We start from the raw sequence: 10,888 nt of genomic DNA on the forward strand, positions 1-10,888 counted from the left end.
TGAACCACAGTGCCAGGCCCCCATCTCGTTTTTTGCCATCATCTTTTAGCAGATTTCTCTTGGTTTTTTTTTTTTTAAGATGATTTTCACAGTTGTTTTCCATTGTATGATAACTTCCATTGTATATAAAAGGAAATCATGGGACCAGCAGTTAAGTGTAATGGCTATGTCACTGGCCTCCCATGTAGTCGACCATGGTTCAAGTCCTAGACCGGGTGGCTTAAACTCACGTGGGGTGCATGTGCGTGCGTGCCCAAGATCCCAAGAGGAGAATGGAGCAGAAGGGATTGTGGCGTGGCCATCCCCCCTGGGGGGTGATTTCTCGCTTTCTGCCTCTCTGTCTTTCTCAGTCTTTCTGGCAAGGGCACATGCCCTATAGCGAAAACCTCTCCAAAAAAAGAAAAGAAACAAGGAAATCATTTAGGAAATGCATTCTCTGACAGAAATTTATATTTTCCTTTGCTATAGGGCAAGTGCACTCACCTGAGAAAGACAGATAGAGAGACAGGCAAACCCCCCCCATGGGCTATGACCATGCCACAGTCCCTTCTCCTCCATTTTTCTTTCACGGTTTTAGGCACGCATACTTGGCATGTTTTTCAAAATACCAGGTCCAGAACTCAAACTATGCAGTCAGCCATGTGGGATTCAGCCACCTTAACTACCATGCTACTGGCTGGTCCAAAACCATTTACATTTCTTAAAAACAAAAACAAAAACATACAGTTTATAAATCATTATAGTTACTATCAAACTAAGCATTTAAAATGACTATTTTACTTCAAGAAATAAAGAAAATAGAGTTCATGGACTATAATAATACTACTAAATAATATTCTACCATTCTGGACAAAAAGTTTAAAATCCCTTTTCTAAAAGTGGCATCTTCGGGGCTGGCAGGTAACGTAGTAGTTAAAAGCACTGGACTCCCACATGGCTGACCACGGTTCAAATCCTAGACTTGGTGGCTAGCTTTCTTGCTTGCTCTTTCTCTCTCTGAACAAATTAAAAATAACAATAATTATAAATAACATTTTTTTAAAAAAGTGGCATCTTTACCTCTGAATTCTCAATCTCAAATTAGGTTATTTCACTCTTTTTCTACTTGGAAAATAAAATATAGAAAAGATACAATGGAAAAGACCACAATAGAAGTCATAAAACTAAAATGATTTGCATTTTTAAATGCCTAGGATTCTTTGGGTCTTCCTTACCATGGATAATCAAAGAGCAACATCCATTATTACTTGAGAAAAAAATTTAATTAAAATAAAAGAAGCTGCAATATGTTCAATCTTCAAATATTAAGGGAGAAGAGTTGAAGAGGAGACAAGATCAGCATTTATTTAGGTATAAGCTTTAGACAAAAATCAGCAATATACCTTACCTTTAAAAGTTCTAGATTCCCCTCCTTTGCCATGGGCACGCCCCTTTTCACTGGATAACCCATCCGGACAGGAAGAGGTACTGCAGAGGGTTTAAATGGCGCTGCAACAGGGTAAACACTAGGCCAGTCCTGGTCAACAGCCATTTTCTCTGTCCTGGGAGGTAGTGCCTAAGAAACAAAATAGTTTAATATTTTAAATGTAAATACATTCTGTAACTTTGAAGCAAAAAGCTGAAATTACAAGAAATAAACACAGAAAAACAACTTATGGAAGAACTGACCTCCCACAAAGCTGCTGCTGTTCAAATGAAAAACACCAAACCTACCTGAGTATCTCTGCACTATTTCTTTGAAACTTTAATATCACATTTCCTTCACTAAAAATTTCTCTACTTATTCACTTAGACTTTTAGTAAAATTTTACATTTTGTTTATGAAAGAGTGAGTTAATATATTTTAAAATAATTTTTAAAACTTCTTGGGGTCAGCAGGTGGTGTGGTAGTTAAGGGCACTGGACTCCCACATGGCTGACCACAATTCAAATTCTAGACCCGGCAGCTTGCTTTCTCAGGGCACTTCTTTCTCTCTCTCTCTCGCTCTCTCTCTCTCTCTGTCCCTCTCTGGTCAAATTTAAAAATAAATAAATAAATAGTAAAGTCTAATAAAATAATTCTTTAAAAAAAAAAAAGAAAGAAAAACCTCTTGGATGGGGGTAGCAGACGGCATGGCAGCTGAGGCACTGGACACCTACATGGTGAAACACAGCTTGAGTCCCAGACCTGGCAGCTTGAGACTCACATCAGGCGTATGTCCATGCATGTCCAAAATCTCAGGAGAATGAAGGAGAAGAGACTGCAGAGTGGCCAATCCCCTGGGGGGTGATTTCTCACTTTCCCTCTCACATTCTTACCCAGCAAGCGCATGTGTCCTATGACAAAAACTTTAAAAAATAAAAACGAAAGTAAAAACAAAGCAAAAATGTATCTAATGGAAGTCAGTACATGATGGAACATTAAGAACTTGGAAATAGGGGCTGTTAGGTGGCAATAGTGGTTGAGGGCACTGAACTCCCACACGGCCGACCACAGGTCGAGTCTGGTGGCTTGCTTTCTCACTTTCCTTCTCTCTGTCTCTCTCTCTCTTTCTCTCTCACTCTGTCCCTCTCTGGTAGAATTAAAATAAAATTAATTAATTAAATAAATTAAGTTAAATAAAATAATTATTTTTAAAAAAAAGAACTTGGAAATAAGAAATTAAGGTTAAACTGAGTGAATAAATAGTTGAGAAATTATACGTCTCCTAGGCCTAGAAAAAAATATTTGATAGCTTAATAAATCCCATGAACACATATTTTACTGCTTTTGAAAGTTTATTTATTTTATCCCTATGTGAAAGACAGAGATCTAAGGACAATGAAGTCCCGCACTGCAATCTCCTGAGGCCTTCCCAGCCAGCCAGTATCATGGGCACATGGGCCCAGCCTGTTCATAAATCCTAACACTGGGTCGTCAGAACAGTCGTGGTGTGTTTTTCTTTTTTTTCTTTAGAGAGATTTTTGTTATAGGGCACTTGGGCTCGTCAAGAGAGACAGAAAGTGAGAAATCAGCCCAAAAGGAGATGTTCATGCTGTAATCCCTTCCCCTTCATTTTCCTCTGGGGATTCTGGGCACACATGCACACATGCCAAGGGTGAGTTTAAAGCTGTTAGGTCTGGGACTCCATCAGTCCAGCAACATAACCATTACGCCATCTGCTGGTCCCCACAACGTATTTTTCTATGCATTTCTATTTAAAAATGCATCATGACTTTTTCAACAACCTGATAGTTACTATCAAACTAAGCATTTAATATGACTCACCAGGCCAACCCGTGAACCAAACCCTCAATCATCACCTGGTGTAACATACAACTATATATATTTTTTAAATAATTATTTAGTTTATTAATTATCATTATTCTTTAATTTGACCAGAGAGAGGGAGGGAGAATGAGAAAGCAAGCTGCCAAGTCCAGAACTTGAACCTTAGTCGGCCATGTGGAAGTCCAGCACTCCACCTACCACGCCATTTGCTGGCCTCAATACATCTATTAGGTGGTCAGGACAGTCATTATGTATTTTTCCACTGATATGTTTTTCTATGCAAAAATGCATCATGACTTTCCCCGACAATCTAATATACGTTCAGAACTGTGTTAAGGGGCTAGCAGGTGGCATGGTGGTTAAGATGCTGGAATTTCCACATGGCCAACAGTGGCTTGAGTCCTAGACCTCACGACTTGCTTTCTCTTTCTCTCTTTATTTCTCTGGCAAACTCATGTGAAAAATAATAATAATAATAAAATAAATAATTCTTAGGAAAAAAATTGTGTTATATAAAAGGGGATGGCCAAGATACAGAAGTATTTTTGTTTTTGGAAAGTTTTTGCCTTAGCGTACATACATTGGCCAGAGAAAGACAGTGAGAGGGAAAGTAAGAAACCATCCCCCAGGGGCATGGCTGCAATCCCTTCTCCATTCTCCTCCCAGGATCCTGGGCACGCATGCACACGTGTCCAGAGTGATTTTCAAGCTCCCGGGTCTGAGACTCAAATCATGGTCAGCCATGTGGCAGTCCAGTGATGTAACCACTACGCCATTTGCTGGTCCCAACATATGAAAGTTTTAAAATGGCAAAATTCAGCAATGCTCACCAAAGCAACATCAAAAGCAGTGTGGAATACAAGGAGATTTCAAAAAGCTCATGGAAAGAAGATGGCAGAGGTAAACCATGAGGCTGACTCACATGGAAACGCTCCAGGTGCATAAATGAGCAAAATCCCGAGGAGAGAGATGAAGGGATTGCCCCCTCCACCTCCATCTCTCTTGAGAGTACATGTACCCTATAGCAAAAACTAAATAAATAAACAAACTTTTCAAAAGTTTGTGCAAAAATGGTATCAAAGTACAAGTTTATCTAGATGCAAACCATTTGAAATTCATTGTTTTTTCCCCCCAGTTTTTGCTATAGCGGACATGCACTCACTAAAGAGAAACAGTCTGAGAGAGAAAGTGAGAAATCACTCCCAAGGGGAAATGGCCATGCTGCAATCCCTTCTCGTCCATTCTCCTCTCAGGATTTTGGGCATGCATGCAGGTACACACGCCCAGTGTGACTTTCATGCCACTAAGTCCAGGTCTCAAACTGCAGCTATGTGGGACCCAGCATCTTAACCTCCACACCACCTGCAGGCCTGAAATCCATCTTTCTAAAGACTCCTCCTGTGTTCTAGAAGCAGGTAATATTTCTATTTTAAATTACTGTAATTGATGCCATTTAACTTTCAACTAATGTGACTTTGTTCTGACTCCAGGCTCATCAACTGACCTTATAGTCTGGATTCCTCTACAGAGATGTCCACGGAGTGAAACTAAACTGGTGAGATTAATCCATAATCCCCAGGCTGCAGGACTGTTAGAGATATCATCAAAAACTAGTCTATATTTTGGCTAATACACCTGTTTCCTGGGAGACCATGAGTGGGTCTACCTTCCAAACATGATCGATTTTCTGAGTACTGACCAAAGACAGTCAAAGACTAACCCTGCCAGGGCTGTGGCAGTCATCCAGTAACCATGACCCTGTGAGGCCTTCTCTGCAGCACTCACTGTCTCACTTCAGAACTTCAGAAAGCATTAAGATAGGCTATGGCTAGGACCAGAGGATGGCGTAATGGTTACATCGCTGGACTTCTACAGTTAACCGTGGTTTGAATCCTGGACCCAGAGACTTAAAGTTAATGCCAGGCACATGTGCGTGTGTGCCCAAAATCCCAAGAGGAGAACAGAGGAGAGACCACAGTGTGGCCATTTCCCCTGGAAGGTGATTTCTCACTTTCTCTCTCTGTCTCTGTCTCTCTAACAAGCACGTGCACCGTATAGCAAAAATCTCTCTAAAATAAAATTAAAAAAAAAATATGCTATGGTAGCTGTGTGAAGAGAGATGAAGTTACTAAGGTGAACTAAACAGCATGTAAGTTGTTTACCTTTCTCTTCTGTAGCCTTTCACCTCTGCCTTTTCTGCCTATTGGACCTAAAAGACAACAAAGTAGTTATAGAGAATTTTTATATTGTAAAGTTGTTCAACATTAATCATGATCCCATCATTCTAACACAATTAAGGTGTTTAGTAACACAGAAATAGTTAAGAAAACTCTAATTATCTGAATAAAGTTTATTGTGATTGCTGATATAGTAAAACTTACCATTAAAGAAATATTTTCAGTAAGTTTTAAGTTCACAGTTAAATAAACTCACTTTCCCAGGTTAAAATATCTAGTTAGAAATACGTATTTGGCATCTTTAAAGATAATTCATTTGACACAGTCACATTACAAAAATACATGGTTATGCGGCCAGCAGGAGCTATGGCAGTCGAACTCCTGGACTCCCACATGGCCAGCTGTGGTTCCAGTCCCGGACCTGGTGGCTTGCGTTCTGACTTTACTTCTCTCTCAATCTCTCCCTCCCTCTCTCTCCCTCTCCCTCGTCAAATTAAATAATAAATAAATGAAATAAAATAAATAATTATTAATAAAAGCTGACATTCAGACACTGTGTTAAATGTTTTCATTATCATCTCATTCAATCTTATTCATAACATCAAATATAAGGACTAATGTCATCCTTATTTAGTAGTCACAGTCAAGAAAACTAAGCAGCAGGAGTTGAGGTCACCTTGCACAGGATACGAGACCCTCCACGCTCTCCACCACGCTCTCTGGCTTCAGCTACCCTGAACTTCCAGGAACAGAAAGACTCTGAACTTCCTGTTCTCTCTGCTTGGAACATTCTTCCCTTCTTATCTAGCTTCTGCCCCTTCCTTCCTCCTCACCCCACTGCTTCATGACAAATTCCTACTCATCTGGCGATATTAATCCACTCACTCATTCAAAAATCATTTGAGTGCCGCTGTGTACCACAAACTGGGAAGGCAGCAATGAACAAGATAATCACAATCCTTCCTCTCACAGAATGTAGAATAGGTAAAAAAAAAAAAAAAAAAAAAAAGAACACAGTATTTTAATAATTTCAATAAACACAAGTTTTATGGACACATATAGCAGAGACCTGGACCTAGTCAGTAAGTTGGTGTGATGATTAATTTTAAGTGTTGACAGAATTAAGAGATATCTAGATAGCTGGTAAAGCATTATTTCTGGAAGTGTCTATCAGGGTGTTTCCAGAGAAGAGGGACTGAGTAGGAAGATCTACAGATCTACAGAGCTACAAATCCATGTGGGTTGGTACTACCCAATCAGCTGGGGACCAGATAGAACAAAAATGCGTGGAAAAAGCAATTAGCGCTCTCACTCTTTCTCCTGGAGCTAGGACTCTTCTTTTCCTACCATAGGATGACAGAACTCCAGGTTCTTCAGCCTTTGGACTTTAGGACTTACACCAGCAACCCTCAAGGGTCTCAGGCCTTGGCCTCAAACCAAGAGTTAAAACATCTGGTTCTCTGATTCTGAAGAGTTTGACCTGTGACTGAGCTATGCCATAGGCATCCACGGGCCTACAGTTTGCAGATGGCCTGCTATGGGACTTCTGAGCCTCTATAATCATGAGCCAATTCCTCTAATAAATCCCTTTCCATCCATCCATCCATCCATCCATCTATCCATTCATCCATCCCATTGGTTCTGCTTCTCTGGAGAACTTTACTAGTGTAGCTGGGAAAACAATCTCCCCAAAGAAATGAACTTCAAAAGCCAAAAACTAAGGGGCAGTAGGTGGCATGGTGATTAAGGCACTGGACTCCGCGTGGACGGATTTAGGCATGGACCACCGAAGTTCAAGTCCTTAACCTAGCAGCTTGCTTTCTCACTTTCCCAATCTCTCTCTTTCTCAGGTCAAATTAAAATAAATAAAATTAATGGGACCAGCAGATGGTATAATGGTTATGTTGTTGGACTCCTACATAGCTGACCACAGTTCCCAGTGGCTTAAAACTCACTCCAGGACATGTGCGTTTGTACCCAAAATCCCGAGAAGGGACTGCAGTGTGGCCATCCCCATGGGGGTTGATTTCTCGCTTTCTGTCTCTGTCTCTCTTTGTCTCTTCGATGAGCCCACGTGCCCTAGAGCAAAAACATCTCTCAAAACAAACAAACAAAACAAAACAAAACAAAAACCCTGTTGGATGAGCAGGAGGTAAGTGGTATTACCATTCATCCAACAGCTCAGGACAAAAATCTAACAGGCTTTCTCAAGACTTGTCATCAAGTCCCCCAATAAATCCATCAGTAAGACCTATCAGTTCTACCTTCAAAATACTGGGTTGTCTGAAAAGTCAAGATATATTTTCTATGCTAAAATGTATCATGACTTTCCCAACAACCCAATACATCTCAAATTCAACCACACCACTTTCTCCAATGTTACCCCATTCCAGTCACCATCATTCATTTGGACTACTACAACAGCCTATAAACGTGTCTCTCGCTTTCACTCTGCTTTTTTAGTTTGTGTATTTCTTTCTTTCATATGAGAAGAAGGAGTGGAAGGGCACCCAGCAGGATCTTGTCACACTGTGATCCTCCCCTCAGCCTTCCGGCCAGCTAGAATTACAAGTGTGCCCTGGTATGTTCAGGTCAATCCAGGATTCAAACCCTGGGTCTTCCCATATGGCTCCAGTACTGTGCAGTGGCACTCTGTCTGCCACCACAGCTGGGCCTGGATTCCATTCTTAACCTGCTAAAATTGGTTTGCAAAGCAGCAAGTGATCTTTTTAAACTGAATCACACTGTAACACTTCTCTGCTCAATGCTTGCTTTCTGATCGCAAACTTGTAAGAAAGCCCAAGTCAAAAGTAAAAATGAGGGGTTGGCAGGTGGTATGGTGGTTAAGGGTGCTGGACTCCCACGTGACCACCTGTGGTTAGAGTCAGGACCTAGTGGCTCACTTTCTCACATGCTCTTTCTCTGGTCAAATTAATTAATTAATTAATTAATTAATTCTTTAAAAATATATAATAAATAAAAATGAAATGCCTAAAGCCCTTGCTCTTATAAGGTCAAGCCATGGGGCCAACAGGTGGCATGGTAGTTAAGGTGTTAGACTTGCACATGTCCAACTGCAGTTCAAGTCCCAGACCTCACGGCTTGCTTTCTCACTTTCCCTCTCTCTCTCTCTCTCTCTCTCTGATCAAATTAAAAAATAATAACAAAGTTAAAGATATATGTGTGTGTGTATGTGTGTGTGTAAAATATCAAGCCACACTTAACTCTCTGATGTCTAGTATACCCCCTTTATTCATCTAGCCATGTCGACCTTTTTGTCTGCTCATTGATCACCCCTAAGCTTGCTCTCATCTTTGGGCTCATGCACTTGGGTTCCCTATGCCAACAATGCTCTTTCCCCTAGATCTTTGCACGGTCCTGGACTCTGCGCAAATATTGCATTCTGAGAGAAGTGAGTTAAGTATTTCCAGAAGGAAAAACAAATGCATGAAAAAAATAAAAATAGACAAGCCTTATGGCTATGAAGAGCCACTATGATGCATTTAAAGAATGTATAACTTATCCTGGGCCAGCCAGTGGTGTGGTGGAAAAGGTAGCTGGATCCGGTATAGCCAACTATGTAGTTCAAGTCCCAGATCCAACGGTTTGATAAACATGCAGGGCCTGTGTGTATGCATGCCCCAAATCCCAAGAGAATGTAGGCGAAGGAATTGGTCTGGCCATCCCCACGGGGGTGGGGGGTGTTGGAGAGGGTGTGCTTTCATCCCTCCAGTAGAGCAGAGCAGACACACTGTATAGCTTTTATATTTTAAAAATATATATATAGAGTAATATATCCGAAAGGGAACTATTTGTAGATTTTCAATAAGGGAGTCCAGGTCAAGATTTGCATTTTGAACACCTCACCAGGGCTACTGTGAAAATTCAGTGCAGGAGAACAAGAGGGGAAATGGGCAACAGTGAGGTGATGACTACAGAGAGGGTGTATTAGATTACAAGAGGGACGGACTGGACCTGCTCACTCGCGGTCTTTCAGGACTCTTGCTGACTCCTCCCCAGTGCTTCCCAGTCACTCCATTCAAACACCTATCACAGCGCCTCTCAGGGTACACGGCGCTTCCCGCTAGATCTCCGGGAAGAGCTGTCAAGTATCCCTATAATCTCTGTTGAATGAAGGTCACCTCAATCATGCCCGCTGAGTGAAGGTCACCCAGCTGGGGGCCAGGAATTCTGAGCGGTGCGGAAGCTTTCCCAGCACAGCTGGGTGCTTCTCTTAATGCTCTGGAAAAACATGGTTCAAGACTGGCCGACAAACACGACCGAGCAGCAGCACCTACAGAGCCTGTGCCTGGAGGTTCGTGGAAGGAGGCATCAGAAGGCACAGCTCACGAGGAAAGCAAGCGCCCAGAAGACTCGGAGGCAGACACTCGTAACGAGGGGCCGAGCAACACTGGAAGGACAGACCCAAGCCCGGGGCTTTCCTGCAAAGCGGCCGGCATAGGCTGTAACCAGCCTCCGCGGCGGCGGTCCTGCGTCCGGAATTCCGCCCTCTCTACCCCCAAGGCCCGGGGGTGACGAACAGACACTCACCGAGGCCAGGTCCCCGAACGCCAGCGGCCGGAGACACGGCGGTGCAGAAAGGACGCCGGGGTTTGACTCCCGGCTGCAGAGCCAGCCACGCCAGCTGCGGCCCCACCCCCGCGAGGAGCCGGGCAGCCGCCATGGCCGCGAGGACGGCAAGCCAGAGGGCCAAGTGCGGCCGCGCGTCAAGGGGGCGGGTCTACGCGCAGGCGCGCCCGGCCTTGCCCCGCCCCCAGAGACGCAGGGAACTCGTGGGTCTGCGGGGCCCCAGTTAAACGTGCTTGGTGCCCTCAGATGGGAGAAAGGAACAAAAAGAAAGCCAAGTGTTTGTTTTTGTTTTTAATTGACTCAATCAAGTGAAAGAAGAGAATTGCAAATAAGGACCCTAAGGGATGAGGGAGATGTGGGTTACAGAGAGCCGGTGTGGTTTGGGCTGGACAGACCTCAGTGACCGGTCTACCGGGGGTCCTGATTCTTCACAGTTGTTCTATATTTTCTTCCATTAAAGAAAGTCTTCACCTCATGCAAGGGATATGCGTTAAGGGGAGAGAGATGGTAGCCTTTAGAAGTTAAAAGGACGGCCTCTTGAGCAAGACCACTTTTAGTTTATAAAGCTTAACCATTTAGGGGTGGCAAATGGTGTAGCAGTTCCCTTGCTGGACTCCTTCGTGGCTGACCATGGTTGGAGTCCCAGACCTGGTGACTTGAAACTCACGCTGCGCACGTGTGCGGTGTGCCCAAGATCCCAGGAGGAGAATGGAAGAGAAAGGATTGCAGAGTGGCCATCCTCCTGGGGGGTGATTTCTCGATTTCTTTCTTTTTTTTTTTTTTGGAGAGGTTTTCGCTATAGGGCGCGTGCGCTCGCCAGACAGAGAGAGACATAGAGACAGAAAGCGAGAAATCACCCCCCAGGGGGGAT

At 43.0% G+C, this 10,888-nt stretch overlaps 1 protein-coding gene across 1 annotated transcript in view; it reads right to left on the reverse strand.

Moving 5' to 3' along the window:
- MRPS35 (mitochondrial ribosomal protein S35) overlaps positions 1-10,111 on the reverse strand; it is a 50,744-nt gene extending 40,633 nt beyond the window's left edge. The window contains exons 1-3 of the mRNA XM_006140312.3: positions 9,979-10,111; positions 5,413-5,459; positions 1,388-1,555 (exon numbers count right to left, since the gene is read on the reverse strand). Coding sequence (XP_006140374.1) covers positions 1,388-1,555; positions 5,413-5,459; positions 9,979-10,111 — 348 coding nt within the window. The remainder of the gene's footprint in view (positions 1-1,387; positions 1,556-5,412; positions 5,460-9,978) is intronic.
- Between the last annotated feature and the right edge of the window lie 777 nt (positions 10,112-10,888).

Source organism: Tupaia chinensis, unplaced genomic scaffold (genome assembly GCF_000334495.1).
Source record: "Tupaia chinensis unplaced genomic scaffold, TupChi_1.0 Scaffold000028_1, whole genome shotgun sequence".
Classification (NCBI taxonomy): Eukaryota; Metazoa; Chordata; class Mammalia; order Scandentia; family Tupaiidae; genus Tupaia; species Tupaia belangeri.